Source organism: Balaenoptera borealis, assembly GCF_965194805.1.
Source record: "Balaenoptera borealis genome assembly, chromosome: 1".
NCBI classification, from domain to species: Eukaryota; Metazoa; Chordata; class Mammalia; order Artiodactyla; family Balaenopteridae; genus Balaenoptera; species Balaenoptera borealis.
In genome coordinates this window covers 114,277,154-114,293,930 of record NC_138860.1, presented here as the reverse complement: position 1 = coordinate 114,293,930, position 16,777 = coordinate 114,277,154, and the positions used below count along the sequence as shown (strand labels likewise).

At 36.3% G+C, this 16,777-nt stretch overlaps 1 protein-coding gene across 3 annotated transcripts in view; it reads right to left on the bottom strand.

Moving 5' to 3' along the window:
* Window positions 1-16,777, bottom strand: part of HFM1 (helicase for meiosis 1) — a 146,276-nt gene that overhangs the window by 8,427 nt on the left and 121,072 nt on the right. For all 3 annotated transcript variants that reach the window (XM_082382902.1, XM_082382904.1, XM_082382903.1), the window contains 5 exons: window positions 15,747-15,853; window positions 11,349-11,594; window positions 10,192-10,282; window positions 1,003-1,105; window positions 750-901 (listed from right to left, as the gene is read on the bottom strand). In XM_082382902.1, the coding sequence (XP_082239028.1) occupies window positions 750-901; window positions 1,003-1,105; window positions 10,192-10,282; window positions 11,349-11,594; window positions 15,747-15,853 (699 nt within the window). The remainder of the gene's footprint in view (window positions 1-749; window positions 902-1,002; window positions 1,106-10,191; window positions 10,283-11,348; window positions 11,595-15,746; window positions 15,854-16,777) is intronic.

The following is a 16,777-nucleotide window of genomic DNA, read 5'->3' as shown; positions in this document are numbered from 1 at the left end:
GAGGAAAAAGCAAACGTAAAAATAACTATTTTTGTAACACAATTTATTTTTAAATTTACAATAAATAATATAATAATAAATATAAAATGGATAAACTTGAAGATTGCTGAGAGGTTAATTTATTAAACAAACTTCAATGTGCATAACCTTGTAGAAAGTCTGGGGCAAATTAGAGTTCATAAACTGTGAAAGGTAGAGACAAGTATCTTAGATATTTCTTTAAACATATTGGAAAGTAATGCCATTTAATCAGTGTCAACAGGTCTATAAACCTTGACTATTCAAGGAGAGGGAAACTGCTGGAGTTACCCATAAAAATGATCAGCAGTCGGGGCACTGATTAGACTTAGTCTGACTTTCTCTTTGAATCTGTAGAATTGTTAACAGAACTTGGTGGCTAAAATACAACTTGAATGTTAAAAAAATTAGCTGATCTCATTTCTCAAGTGACCTTACACTTCATATTATCAACATAGTGTATTCAAATCAGTAAAAAAAAAGTTTATTAACATAATATAATGTTTTAATTACTAGCATCAAATATATGGGTTCTCAAAAATTGAGATATTTGATATTTTGAATTATCTTAAGGAGCTTAGCTCACCAGTGGTCTAAAATTTTAATGTCTTTAAGTAAATAAAACATTTAGGTTCTGATCTTTAAAATGAAACAAGGGAAAAGGAATACTGAACTTCTTTGTAAAAAGTTTTTACTAGTGTAGTTTCAAAATATTTTTAAAGAGTTCTTACCTGAAATCAATCTCCTTTTTGTGTTCACTGTTTCTAGTAAAGCAATCCACTTTCTTAACAAAATTTGAAGAGCTTGATATTTTTTCAGAGTGAGTAAAGCACAGCTTTTCAATCTCTGGCGACAGACTTTGTTTTATTTCTTGTAAATGGACCTATATTTTGAGGTTAAAAAAATTAGCAATCATTGAAGTTTTAACTATTCAGGTGGTATTTAAAAGAAAAACAAAGAAGTGCTTCTTCTTATAATACTTGCATTTCCAGCTTGTTGAGGTAATTTTGTCATGGAGGATGCAGCAAACTTGGACATAGCAGAATTTGATAAATAAATATCTGGCTTCTCATGTGATGAAACAAAACTAAAAATCAAAATGAATTATTTATAAAATATGGCAAATAAGAGAAACAAACCATTCTAATTTAGATCAACAGTGATTCTTTGGAAAATATGATTAGAGTTTATCATATTTATCAACCCCAAAATTGATGCTCCATTTCTTAGACTCATGGAGAACTTGGTGTATCTCCTTTCTTTTAGACAAAGCAACAACTTATACAGTCCAAATAAAATAAGAATACTACTTTTAAAGGCCTACAGAAATAATCATTCAACAATTTTCATTAAAATTGTCTTATGCTTAATCATCTCTCATCTAGCAGTTTGTAAATCTTTTCTAAATTCCACTTGTTTAACTTTTAGTCTCCTTTCCCTATTCTGGTCTCACTGTAGACAGACATCTCTACCTATCTGTTCATGTATAACTGTATACTAGAATTCACCTTTAGTCTTTTGTATTAAATTAATTCATTAAAAAACATTTATTATTCACTACTGTATGCCAGACATTATACTAGGAGCTAAGTATGAAATAGTAAACACATCCTCAGGTGGTTATCATCTATTGAGGGACAGAAAATGAATAAACAATAAATATAATTATAGATCCTGAAGTGATATGAAAGAAATGAAATGAGTAATATTATAGGAAATAAAAGTGTGGAGGCACAAACCCACTTTAAAAAGGTGGTCATGGATGCCGCTATGAGGAGGAGACAATTTAAGCTGACACAGGCTAAAATGTGATAGTCATACAAGGAGCAATAAACAGTAGATATGGGTAGGGAAGAATCACATATATTGATAAGAACTGAATCTCTTTATCTCTGATGAATGGCAAGGAATTAAAATAGTAAAAAGGGTATGAAAGGAAAAGCATGTGTTTCCTTTTCATCTCAGACCCTCAGATCCCACAGGCCTTCTTCCTAGCAGCAATTTCTGGCACCGGTTTCTCACAGGTTTCTTGATAGGATTCCTTTTTAAACCCATTTATCTTCTGTTGGTCACTTCTTTTTTTTTTTTTTTTTAGCTGCGTTTTATAGCTACTTTATTTATTTATTTATTTATTTTTGGCTGTGTTGGGTCTTCGGTTCGTGCAAGGGCTTTCTCCAGTTGCGGCAAGCGGGGGCCACTCTTCATCGCGGTGCGGGGACTGCTCTTCATCGCGGTGCGCGGGCCTTTCACTATCGCGGCCCCTCCCGTTGCGGGGCACAGGCTCCAGATGCGCAGGCTCAGTAGTTGTGGCTCTCGGGCCCAGCCACTCCATGGCATGTGGGATCTTCCCAGACCAGGGCTCGAACCCGTGTCTCCTGCATTAGCAGGCAGATTCTCAACCACTGCGCCACCAGGGAAGCCCCCTGTTGGTCACTTCTAAACTCTCCCAAAATTATTTGTAGCTTTCTAAAAGTGTGGTGCACAAAACTGTTCATATGCCTTGTTATCTTCCTACTTGTGATTTGCCTATTTTCTCTATACCCCCAGCTTTGTTCCACTTCGATGTTTCTAATCTGTTTATTCCGTATGACTCAGAGTTAGAAGCAATGAATGGAAATGATAAAAAGACAAATTTTAGGCAAATATTTTTAAAAGCTATTGAGTGATCTGAGAGATCCAAACATGGAAGAAGCATTGAAGAGTGAATAAGCTCCTGGACACTGGAGTTGTCTTGGTAGAAACAGCATGATTACTTGCCAGTGATGTTGGATGGTTATTCAAGGATACAGTGGTGGGGAGACTAAATGACATTTAAGTTAAGCCCCCTTCAACTCTGGAATTCTCTGAAATCTATGATTCTGTGATGTTGATACTAATGTTCAGTAAAATGACTAAATAATAGCAAAAATATCAAAAGACACCACAAATTTAAAACTTTTTTAAAGCAGGAGACATAAATAATCCTTAAGTAGAAAATTGGACCATGAATAAAAAGTTATCAGTGTTTCTTCTCTGCAGGAAAGTTTTGGCTCTGGCTATAATTTCCCTCCCTTGAGTTCTAATCAGGTCCAATATCCAAATGCATCTTACATTTCTACAAAGATACTGTGAGTTGCGGGGATGGGCAGTGGTGGTGGTGTGATGAATTGGGAGATTGGGATTGACATATATACACTAATATGTATAAAACAGATAACTAATAAGAACTTGCTGTATAAAAAATAAAATTTTTAAAAAAGATACTTTAACTTGAACATTTCTAAAATTATTATTGTTTTTTTCCCAAACGTCTATGTTCTATATTCTCAGATAATACCTCCATCTACCCACTTGCCATTTATTCTTCCCTCTTCCTTTACTACCATATTCTAGCAATTGCTAAATCTAATCTGTGTTATCTATGAAATATTTCAAAAATCCAATTCTACCTCTCAGTTTCTATCACCTCTGCCCTAGTTGAGCCCTCATCATAGCCTGCCTTTCTCATTAGCCACCATGCCCCTGCTGGTCCCACCCTCTACAAATCATTCTAGATATCACTCCTAGAATGATTTTTTCTGATTAAATTATATAAACTGTGCTTAAATATTTTGGATGGGCCCTCACTGCATACTATGGAGATCAAAAACTAGAGGCCTCTAGGCTACATATGGTCTACAAGCATTATTATTATTTTTTGGAGAGAGGGTGCTGCAGACCATATCACATTTAAAAAAATTAGTTGTCAAAATTTAAAAGTCAGGACAGCTTGAAGATGGTGGAAGAGTAAGATGCGGAGATCACCTTCCTCCCCACAAATACATCAGAAATACATCTACATGTGGAACAACTTCTACAGAACACCTACTGAATGCTGGCAGAAGACCTCAGACCTCCCAAAAGGCAAGAAACTCCCCACGTACCTGGGTGGGGCAAGAGAAAAAAGAAAAAACAGAGACAAAAGAATAGGGATGGGACCTGCACCAGTGGGAGGGAGCTGTGAAGGAGGAAAGGTCTCCACACACTAGGAGCCCCTTCGCGGGCGGAGACTGCGGGTGCTGGAGGGGGTAAGCTTCGGAGCCACGGAAGAGAGCGCAGCCACAGGGGTGCGGAGGGCAAAGTGGAGAGATTCCTGCACAGAGGATCGGTGCCGACCAGCACTCACCAGCCCGAGAGGCTCGTCTGCTCACCCACCGGGACGGGTGGGGGCTGGGAGCTGAGGTTTGGGCTTCGGAGGTCAGATTGCAGGGAGAGGACTGGGGTTGGTGGCGTTAACACAGCCTGAAGGGGGCTAGTGCGCCACAGCTGGCCGGGAGGGAGTCCGGGAAAAGGCCTGGAACTGCCGAAGAGGCAAGAGACTTTTTCTTGCCTCTTTTGTTTCCTGGTGCGCAAGGAGAGGGGATTCAGAGCGCCGCCTAAACGAGCTCCAGAGACGGGCACGAGCCGCGGCTATCAGCGCAGACCCCAGAGACGGGCATGAGACCCTAAGGCTGCTGCTGCACCACCAAGAAGCCTGTGTACGAGCACAGGTCACTCTCCACACCTCCCGTCCCGTGAGCCTGTGCAGCCTGCCACTGCCAGGTTCCTGTGATCCAGGGACAACTTCCCTGGGATAATACACGGCGCGCCTCAGGCTGGTGCAACGTCACACTGGCCTCTGCCACCACAGGCTCGCCCCGCATCCGTACCCCTCCCTCCCCGCGGCCTGAGTGAGCCAGAGCCCCCGAATCAGCTGCTCCTTTAACCCTGTCCTGTCTGAGCCAAGAACAGTCACGCTCAGGGAAACTACACGCAGAGGCGGGTCCAAATCCAAAGCTGAACCCCAGGAGCTGTGCGAACAAAGAGAAAAGGAAATCTCTCCCAGCAGCCTCAGGAGGAGCGGATTAAATCTCCACAATCAACTTCATGTACCCTGCATCTGTGGAATACCTGAATAGACAACGAATCACAACAAAAAACAACAAATAACACATAAGGGAATCCCCATAAGGTTAACAGCTGATCTTTCAGCAGAAACTCTGCAAGCCAGAAGGGAGTGGCAGGACATATTTAAAGTGATAAAGGAGAAAAACCTACAACCAAGATTACTCTACCCAGCAAGGATCTCATTCAGATTTGATGGAGAAATTAAAACATTTACAGACAAGCAAAAGCTAAGAGAATTCAGCACCACCAAAGCAGCTCTACAACAAATGCTAAAGGAACTTCTCCAAGCAGGAAACAAAAGAGAAGGAAAAGACCTACAATAATAAACCCAAACCAATTAAGAAAATGGTAATAGGAACATACATATCGATAATTACCTTAACTGTAAAGGATTAAATGCTCCAACCAAAAGACATAGATTGGCTGAATGGATACAAAAACAAGACCCATATATATGCTGTCTACAAGAGACCCACTTCAGACCTAGGGACACATACAGACTGAAAGTGAGGGGATGGAAAAAGATATTCCATGCAAATGGAAGCGAAAAGAAAGCTGGAGTAGCAAAACTCATATCAAATAAAATAGACGTTAAAATAAAGAATGTTACAAGAGACAAGGAAGGACACTACATAATGATCAAGGGATCAATCCAAGAAGAAGATATAACAATTGTAAATGTTTATGCACCCAACATAGGAGCACCTCAATACATAAGGCAAATGCTAACAGCCATAAAAGGGGAAATCGACAGTAACACAATCATAGTAGGGGACTTTAACACCTCACTTTCACCAATGGACAGATCATCCAAAATGAAAATAAATAAGGAAACACAAGCTTTAAATGATACATTAAACAGGACGGACTAAATTGATATTTATAGGACATTCCATCCAAAAACAATAGAATACACATTCTTCTCAAGTGCTCATGGAACATTCTCCAGGATAGATCATATCTTGGGTCACAAATCAAGCCTTGGTAAAGTTAAGAAAATTGAAATCTTATGAAGTATCTTTTCCGACCACAAAGCTATGAGACTAGATATCAATTACAGGTAAAAATCGGTAAAAAATACAAACACATGGAGGCTAAACAACACACTACTTAATAACGAAGAGATCACTGAAGAAATCAAAGAGGAAATCAAAAAATACCTAGAAAGAAATGACAATGAAAACACGACGACCCAAAACCTATGGGATGCAGCAAAAGCAGTTCTAAGAGGGAAGTTTATAGCAATACAACCATACCTTAAGAAACAAGAAACATCTCAAATAAAAAACCTAACCTTACACCTAAAGCAATTAGAGAAAAAGAACAAAAAAACCCCAAAGTTAGCAGAAGAAAGAAATCATAAAGATCAGATCAGAAATAAATGAAAAAGAAATGAAGGAAATGATAGCAAAGATCAATAAAACTAAAAGCTGGTTCTTTAAGAAGATAAACAAAAATGATAAACCATTAGCCAGACTTATCAAGAAAAAAAGGGAGAAGACTCAAATCAATAGAATTAGAAATGAAAAAGGAGAAGTAACAACTGACAATGCAGAAATACAAAGGATCATGAGAGATTACTACAAGCAACTGTATACCAGTAAAATAGACAACCTGGAAGAAATGGACAAATTCTTAGAAATGCACAACCTTCCGAGACTGAACCAGGAAGAAATAGAAAATATGAACAGACCAATCACAAGTAGTGAAATTGAAACTGTGATTAAAAATCTTCCAACAAACAAAAGCCCATGACCAGATGGCTTCACAGGAGAATTCTATCCAACATTTAAAGAAGAGCTAACACCTATCCTTCTCAAACTCTTCCAAAATATAGCAGAGGGAGGAACACTTCCAAACTCATTCTACGAGGCCACCATCACTCTGATACCAAAACCAGATGAAGATGTCACAAAGAAAGAAAACTACAGGCCAATATCACTGATGAACATAGATGCAAAACTCCTCAACAAAATACTAGCAAACAGAATCCAACAGCACATTGAAAGGATAATACACTATGATCAAGTGGGGTTTATCCCAGGAATGCAAGGATTCTTCAATATATGCAAATCAATCAACGTGATACACCATATTAACATATTGAAGCATAAAAACTATATGATCATCTCAATAGATGCAGAGAAAGCTTTCGACAAAATTCAACACCCATTTATGATAAAAACCCTCAAGAAAGTAGGCATAGAGGGAACTTACCTACACATAATAAAGGCTATATATGACAAACCCACAGCCAACATCATCCTCAATGGTGAAAAACTGAAACCATTTCCACTAAGAGCAGTAACAAGACAGGGTTGCTCATTCTCACCACTATTATTCAACATAGTTTTGGAAGTTTTAGCCACAGCAATCAGAGAAGAAAAAGAAATAAAAGGAATCCTAATCGGAAAAGAAGAAGTAAAGCTGTCACTGTTTGCAGATGACATGATACTAAACATAGAGAATCCTAAAGATGCTACCAGAAAATTACTGGAGCTAATCAATGAATTTGGTAAAGTAGCAGGATACAAAATTAATGCACAGAAATCTCTTGCATTCCTATTCATTAATGATGAAAAATCTGAAAGAGAAATTAAGGAAACACTCCCATTTACCACTGCAACAAAAAGAATAAAATACCTAGGAATAAACCTACCTAAGGAGACAAAAGACCTGTATGCAGAAAACTGTAAGACACTGGTGAAAGAAATTAAAGATGATACAAATAGATGGAGAGCTATACCATGTTCTTGGATTGGAAGAATCAACATTGTGAAAATGACTCTACTACCCAAAGCAATCTACAGATTCAATGCAATCCTTATCAAACTACAACTGGCATTTTTCACAGAACTAGAACAAAAAATTTCACAATTTGTGTGGAAACACAAAAGACCCCAAATAGCCAAAGCAATCTTGAGACAGGAAAACGGAGCTGAAGGAATCAGGTTCCCTGAATTCAGACTATACTACAAAGCTACAGTAATCAGGACAGTATGGTACTGGCACAGAAACAGAAATATAGATCAATGGAACAGGATAGAAAGCCCAGACATAAACCCACGCACATATGGTCACCTTATCTTTGATAAAGGAGGCAAGAATATACAGTGGAGAAAAGACAGCCTCTTCAATAAGTGGTGCTGGGAAAACTGGACAGCTACATATAAAAGAATGAAATTAGAACACTTCCTAACACCATACACAAAAATAAACTCAAAATGGATTAAAGACCTAAATGTAAGGCCAGACACCATCAACATCTTAGAGGAAAACATAGGCAGAACACTCTATGACGTAAATCACAGCAAGATCCTTTTTGACCCACCTCCTAGAGAAATGGAAATAAAAACAAAAATAAACAAATGGGACCTAATGAAACTTAAAAGCTTTTGTACAGCAAAGGAAACCATAAACAAGATGAAAAGACAACCCTCAGAATGGGAGAAGTACTTGCAAATGAAGCAACTGACAAAGGATAAATCTCTAAAATTTACAAGCAGCTCATGCAGCTCAACATTAAAAAAACAAACAACCCAATCCAAAAATGTGCAGAAGACCTAAATAGACATTTCTCCAAAGAAGATATACAGATTGCCAATAGACACATGAAAGAATGCTCAACATCATTAATCATTAGAGAAATGCAAATCAAAACTACAATGAGATATCATCTCACGCCAGTCAGAATGGCCATCATAAAAAAATCTACAAACAATAAATGCTGGACAGGGTGTGGAGAAAAGGGAACCCTCTTGCACTGTTGGTGGGAATGTAAATTGATACAGCTACTATGGAGAGCAGTATGGACGTTCCTTAAAAAACTAAACATAGAACTACCATACAACTCAGCAGTCCCACTACTGGGCATATACCCTGAGAAAACCATAATTCAAAAAGAGTCATGTACCAAAATGTTCATTGCAGCTCTATTTACAGTAGCCAGGACATGGAAGCAACCGAAGTGTCCATCAATAGATGAATGGATTAAAAAGATGTGGCACATATATACAATGGAATATTACTCAGCCGTAAAAAGAAACGAAATTGAGTTATTTGTAGTGAGGTGGATGGACCTAGAGTCTGTCATACAGAGTGAAGTAAGTCAGAAAGAGAAAAACAAATACAGTATGCTAACACATATATATGGAATCTAAAAAAAAAAAAAAAGGTCATGAAGAATCTAGGGGCAAGATGGGAATAAAGATGCAGACCTACTAGAGAATGGACTTGAGGATATGGGGAGGGGGAAGGGTAAGCTGCGACAAAGTGAGAGAGTGGCATGGACATATATACACTACCAAACGTAAAATAGATAGGTAGTGGGAAGCAGCCGCATAGCACAGGGAGATCAGCTCGGTGCTTTGTGACCACCTAGAGGGGTGGGATGGGGAGGGTGGGAGGGACGGAGATGCAAGAGGGAAGAGATATGGGGACATATGTATATGTATAACTGATTCACTTTGTTATAAAGCAGAAACTAACACACCATTGTAAAGCAATTATACTCCAATAAAGATGTTAAAAACAATTTTTAAAGTCAGGAGATGTCACATAAATTTTAGATCTTAGGTTTTTTGAAAAATCAGGATATTTGACAACACTAGACTCAGATTTCCTGTACAGCAACAACTGGTTGGAGCTGAGTAGTGGTTATTCCCTTTAGATGGGATACTCTACAGTTAACCTTGGCCCGTGAAATCCCAAAGGCAGTTTGAGCTTGTGACCCCTGACCTACTGGATACAGCAAAGGTATCTAAATATGGCATTCATGGTCTCTCACAGACCTCAGCAATCTCAGCCTTAATTCTATGGCTACATAGACCACACTTTACTGACCCTTGAGCATGGGATGCCTTTTCAAGCCTTATCCCTTTACATGTACTCTTCTACCTGGAATGCCTTAGTCTCCTCTTTTCTACCTGGAATGCCTTAGTCTCCTCTTTTCTACCTGTCAAACTCCTATTCAGTTTTCACATCTTATAAAAAGTGAAGATTCCTCAGCTCCAGCCCCAGAGACCATGATTCAGTAAGTCTAGCATGGCGCCCAGGAATGTGCATGTTTAATGTGCACCCCTGGGTAATTTTGAGTTTTGGGTGGTCTGACAACAGCACTTTGAGAAACACAGCTCTAAGGTTAAGAGGCTTTAAGTTGGCTAATACCCTACTGCTTCTCTGACATCTAATGACTTGATCCCCATCTCCACTTACATGTCAGAAGGATATAAAGTTGTAAGTATTTGAAAATAAAGTTCTAAAACTTGCCTGTTTGACATTTCTCTTTGGAATTTGCTTTCTGATTCTTGGAAGGGTAGCTTACTTTCCCTGGTTCTTGAACTCAAAGTGTTTCCAAATCCTAGGTAAAGAGATAACATTTTGAAATAAATCGAATAGAATATCTGTATTCTATTCTAGAGTACAATATCTCTCCAAACAGATATGATCTGGTTAAGGAGAGAATGAAAAATTCTTCTCAATAATCAAATTTAATGTGCATAGACAAAACAAAGGAGCGAAGCTAAGAGAGTAAAACTACAAAACACATAGGTTAGCTTATTAGTCACTATATTAAAAGGTCCCCAACCACTATCATTTATTTATTTATTTATTTATTTTTAAGCCATGTAAGTGATCAAGTCAAAGTTCATTCAATATTTTCAGTGGTCTGCAAGGGACTGATTTCCATCTGTCAGCCATCCTGGGAAAGAGTATCTCCATCTTCCTATCTTGTCTTATACTTACCAAGATTTTCACTTCTCTATTTTGGTGAAATAAAGTGAATTCACCAGTAACTCAAAGGCCTAGTCCCATTATTTTTGGATTGTATATGATTTAAACACAATATCTAATACAAGAGAGACTAATCTTTTCCTGTTTATTTATTTATTTATACCTGAAAAGTCAATATTTCTACTAGAAATAAAAGTTATCTTTTTATGTTCTTTGCTAGCATGTGAAAAAAGAATATTTTTTAAATTGGAACATTTTTGTTTTTCACAAACATTACCAGACTACGTGAGATCTTAATATGGAAAGCAGGATAGTCTGTTTTATGAGGAAAAATTCGATAAACAATCTGAATTTGAATAAAGCCTTTAACAAGATAAGGAGCAATAGAATAGAAAAAGCTCATTTGCTATATCGTCAACATGGAATAACCTTGACCTCTGTCCTTAGGGATAGGAAATGTTATTTGTGGGAGGGTCAAATTTTACTTTTGCTAAAAATTATAATCTTAACAAACTGAAACTAATTAAGCAAGCACACAAAAAAGACAAAGAAAATTAGTCCCAAAAGCTTAACTGAAAAATATTCAAATAATTTCTCATGAAATTATTTCATTCTAACATATATTTCAAATACAATACACACATATATACAAAATACATACATACAAATGAAATATATTTCATGCTATTTACCTGATGTTTTTGTCTTCTCAGTATCAGCTGAAAAGCTAGTAACTTCTATTAAGCTTTCATCATCAAAATCATCCCAAACTTCATTTCCCAATTCAAAGTTCACATTCAAAACTTCTGAAAATGAAGAATTACTTTTAACCGCATCTGTCAAATTCTGGTTTTCAGATGCATTAAGATTTCTGTTGAACAGCATTGTTTGAGGTGCTTTCTCATTTGAAGTTGTAGAATAGGTCCATCTAGAAAAATCTGTCATGTGTATGTATAAATGAGTATAGGCACTTTTTAAACCTTAAGCATCATTATCTATTGACATGTCAAACATATCTTTCAACTACTAAACAGAGGTCTTGAGGAGTAGTGTTCTAAAGCATTGCTGAGTATTGTGTTCAACAATTCTATTTACTGTATTACATGTAGTGATTGATTGCCGCACTAAATTTAATTTTCAAGGTATTCTTCTAGACAGAATTAATTTTCCCTCTTAATTCCTACATAAGAATAATCTTACTCCAAGATTGGATTATAATAGCTTCTAAAATGGGCTTCCTCCCCCATCTCTTCTCCCTATAAGTAGTTAATTTTGAGTATTGTTATGAAAATATATCGTTATTTTTCTCCTGCTAAAATATCCTCAATGTTATCCATTGTTTATAGCCTGGGTTTAGAGCCAACTACCTGGGTGAAAATTCCACCTCTATCATTTACTAGTTGGATGATCTTAGACAAGTAATTTAAACTCTGAGCCTAGTTTTCTGCTCTGCAAAATGGGGATAATAATAGTACCTAACATGGAACTTCCCTGGTGGCATGGTGGTTAAGACTCCCTGCTCCCAATGCAAGGGGCCCGGGTTCGATCCTTGGTCCGGGAACTAGATGCCACATGCATGCCGCAACTAAGAGTTCGCATGCCACAACTAAGGAGCCGGTGAGCCACAACTAAGGAGCCTGTCTGCCGCAACTAAGACCCAACACAACCAAATAAATAAATAAATAAATAAATAATAGTACCTAATACATATGATTGTTATGGGGACTAAACGCCTTTACTTGTGCAGTTTTCCATAGCAGTGTGTTAATAAATATTTAATAACTCGCTTCTCCAAAAAATTTTATGCATATATATGTATTATATGTAAAGGATGTATAGCATACAATTTACAAATAATGATAAAATATACAGCATGCTTAACTGTAAATTCCATATATCTAATTGATTATCACTGAACGTTTTCTTTGAATTTTGCCAAACTCTTGTATCTGTATCAACCTATGGTTGCAACTGATAAATGAATGTAGTTCTCACATTCATTTGTCAATTCGAACGTTGTTTGATATTTTTGTTGACTTTAATAAAAGTAAAACAATAAAGACATATGTTGGGACTTCACTCATTCACCCATAGCCTTAAGCAATTTCCTTGCTGAATTAGATAATAATTTTCAAATGCTAGAGGAATATTCCTTCAATTTTTCTTGCTATCCACAACGTAAGGGCTACAGACATGACACACTGATAAATTAAATCTGCACTACTATCATTTTCTCCATCACTTTCTTAAGTATAAACAATAAACAAAACAATAAGTTAAGCCCTGATTTGTAGTGGTTGCTGATTTCCATTCTATAAGTATTCCCACCATGACTGATTTCAAGCTACCAATGTGATGTAACTGAATGCAAAGTTGGGAAGAAATGCACAATAGCATCCCTTTATACAGTATTCCCACCATACAGATACAAATATAGATGCAAATAATCTCAAGAATACAGATAACAGTAAAATGTAGTAGAATAATTAGGAAATGGTTAGTTTTAATATTTATAGCCTTTGTGTTTAATATAACTTAATTGAAAGTTTATATAATTAAACTTTAATAATGCCTGAAAGATTCCCCAAAATTTAATAATCATCTCACAAGCTAGTACAAGCTTGCTCCAGTAAAATGCTCCAGTAAAATTTAAAGTGAGTTTCCTTCACTTTAAATAACCTCTATCCTTTTCTTCACTATCCAAATCCTTCTCTATCCTTCAACTGTACCTACAACTCCAGTACACACTATTCTACTTTTGTGCCTTGATACACATACACAGTATGCTATGTCCTGAAAAGAGAAGTAGGTACAAAGTCAAGTGGAAATATAAAGAGAAGAAAACCATCTGGCTAGATGGGGACTGGCAGCTAAAGAAGGAAGAGACTTGAGCATATTTATATGCTGAAAAGAAAGAGGCCACAGGGAGAAGATACTGAAAATAAGGGCAAGAGGAGAGAGATAGCTGGTCTCCTAAAGACCCAGAGGGGGCAGAATTGGAAAGTGTACGATTACAGGTGGAGAGATAAACTTTGAATAGAAGAAAAGATAATTCTTCTTTCAAAATAAATAGAGAGTTAAGGATGGGTGCAGAAACAGAAATATAATAGTTGGGGGGGGTGGAAAGTTGAAAGAGTTCGTATATTACAGGTTTGATTTTCAATTCTCCACTGATAACTAAAAGTCAATTTCATTTTATAGAAATGGCATTGCCTGGGAATCAAGAGATATGGAATCTATTTCTAGCCCTGCTATTAATTAGATATGTGATTTTGGGCAAGTCATTTAATCTCTGAGTCTTGGCTTCTTTCATTGTAAAATGAGAAATTGCACAAAGGTCCCTTACAATTTAAATTTTACAATTCAACATGCTTTCTCATAATTTCTGACATTTTTTCTTCTTCTCTTTTTGCACCTGGAATACAGATGATAAAAATTGCCATGTTTTTCTTAAAACATTCTTAAGAGCAGTATTTGAATACATTTAAAGTATTTTGCCACCAAAGACTAATGTGTAAAAAGTATAATGAATATACTCAATTACTATTAATAACAGTACCAGATACTATTCTAAGAGCTTTATATACATTATCTCATTTAACCCTAAAATCCCTAAAATATAAGCAGATGAGGGAATTGAGACGAACTGGGTAAGTATACTATGAAAAGTCATACAACTACTAAATGAGCTAGGATTTGAACCTAGACAGATAATCTCTAGATCCTGTAAGTTGAACTACTATATTATACAGCTTCTTTAAAAAAGGTAGGGGAGCATTCAGTAAAAGAGGGATACAGTTATTATTGGGGTTTAAAGTATCTAGATGAGACTTTTATATCATAATACAAATCACATTTGGAATAGTGGGTGGGAAAGAAATAAAAGTAGAAAAACTATGTAAAGACAACAAGAAGGTAGACAGAGGGAAGGACAAACTCTGGTGTGAAGGGCAGGGAATAGAACAGCCATACAAGGAATAAGTTAGAGGGCTACAGGTTGAAGAGAGATAAAAATAAGAGGGTTGACACTCTTACACCTTCAATTCATGTTGTAATAATATTATCAGGCTTTGAACAAATTGGATAAATGTTCTGATAGTCTAGGTAAGATCAGGGGATTTTTCTTGATCTGATATTGGGCCTAATGGCTGCCACAGTGTCATAAGGGGTGATGGGTACTCCAGCCCTTGCCTACCTAAGATCTTAAATTATGGCCAGAGAAAGCAATAGAGTGAAAGAATGAAGGAAAGAGTGGCAATAGAAGTCAAAAACAACACACACATGAAATTGTTAATTGTTTTTAGAAAATCCCAAGTTTATCATTTCTACATACAGCCACTTGAACAAACAACTCTGTGGCCAGAATTATTTCTCACACGTTTTAACAGACTGCTATTAGTATAGTAGCATGACCCAGAGAAATGGTGCTATTAATGGCAGGACCTGGAGAAATGATGAACCAGGCCCAAAGCTGAAGAATTTATATGCATTACCTCTTTAATTTAATGACAGACACAGATAAAAAGCAAATCTATATTACAAACCAGCTATATCCCACAAACTAGGTTATAGTCTCACATATCATAGAGATTGCAAGAATCATAGGTTTAAGAACTGGAGAGATATTAAAGGTCACCCAATTTAATCCCTTAATTTTAAAGATAAGACTAACGCCCAAAGAGGTTAAATAATTTTCCCAAGGTCACACAGCTATTTTGTAAAATGGACTAATTTTATAAATAAAAAATTATTTCAAATAATTCTAAAGACATATAAAAGTAATAGTTCAGCATTTTAATACTTTGCATATCCTAAGATCCCTTATATTCTCAGCTTTTCCTCATATTATCTTTAAATTAAAATAGTCAATGCTATGTAGGAAAAGATTTTTTAGGAATCTATGATAGACACAACAAGACCATCTGAAATAACAGACCTAAGAATTTGAAACTGCTTCAATAACTGAAGAGAAAAATGTTGCCAAGTTAATAATCATAATTTTAGATTTTGGTTTTTCAGTAACATTGCTTGTCAATCCAAAGTAGTGAGAAATCATTTTCTCTCTCAAGTCAATATCAACAGTAATTTACCTTTGTCTTGATATGCAGATGGTTCTGGTTGTTGACCTTTTGTATAGATCTCACGCTGATCCCTCTGCTCCATTATAGGCAATTCGGGTATGTTTAAATATTCTGACCTTTGTAAAGATAAATAAAACCATAAAAATGTTAAAGAAAATATTAAAATTAATCTGACTTTGAAAACTACTTATTCATATAAATGGGAAAAAATTGGTTCAGCCACTCAACACTTCTATGATAAACTGTACTAGCCTGAGTAGTAAAAGGTAAAAAAAATAGGTGTTTAATGGAAGTGACAACTACTTAGGTCACTTAGTCATCTTTACATTCCCCCATTGGGTAGATTTCTGCTATTTGTGTGTAGCCTTAAAAATTTATTTCTAATGCTTCTTTCAGTTAGATAACAAAAGTTAGGATCTCTTGAAGTAGTGCTGGCACCTAGTCTGATTGGTCAGCGGCTGTTCTGTACTGGTTTTTAAGTATATTAAATGTCATCCCAGCATATAGAATGCCCTTATCTGGAAGGGAAATTACATATACTGTTACCTTTTAGGTATCATAATAGGAAAAGAATGCTGAGTTATCATCTAGGGCCCTCTGAATATGAGCTTTGGTTATTTCATCTATATAATAGGATAAAAATACCTTGGTTTATGAGCCAGGTTGTTGTTAAGGTCAAAAGAAAGAATGCACAAAAGTGCAATTTTTAAATTATAAAGTATTTTATAAATCTGAGGTATTATTAATATAGAGTGGGCCTCTAAATGGAAAATATTAGACTTTATACACCAACATGACTTCTCTTTTTAAAGTATATTCTTGTCATCTGTTAAGTTTAGAAGGCAGAGAGAGCCTGGGGGCATGACACATAGGATGGATAGTTTTCCAGGAAAGAGCAGATTCGATCAATGTTAAAGTATCATTATGACTGCAGAGTTCTAAATAAATTTGGGGTATAAAAGATAACAAAACTCTCCCGATGTAATTACCTCATTATGGAACTAAATGATTACTGTGATTCAAAGGTAGCCAGTAACTAT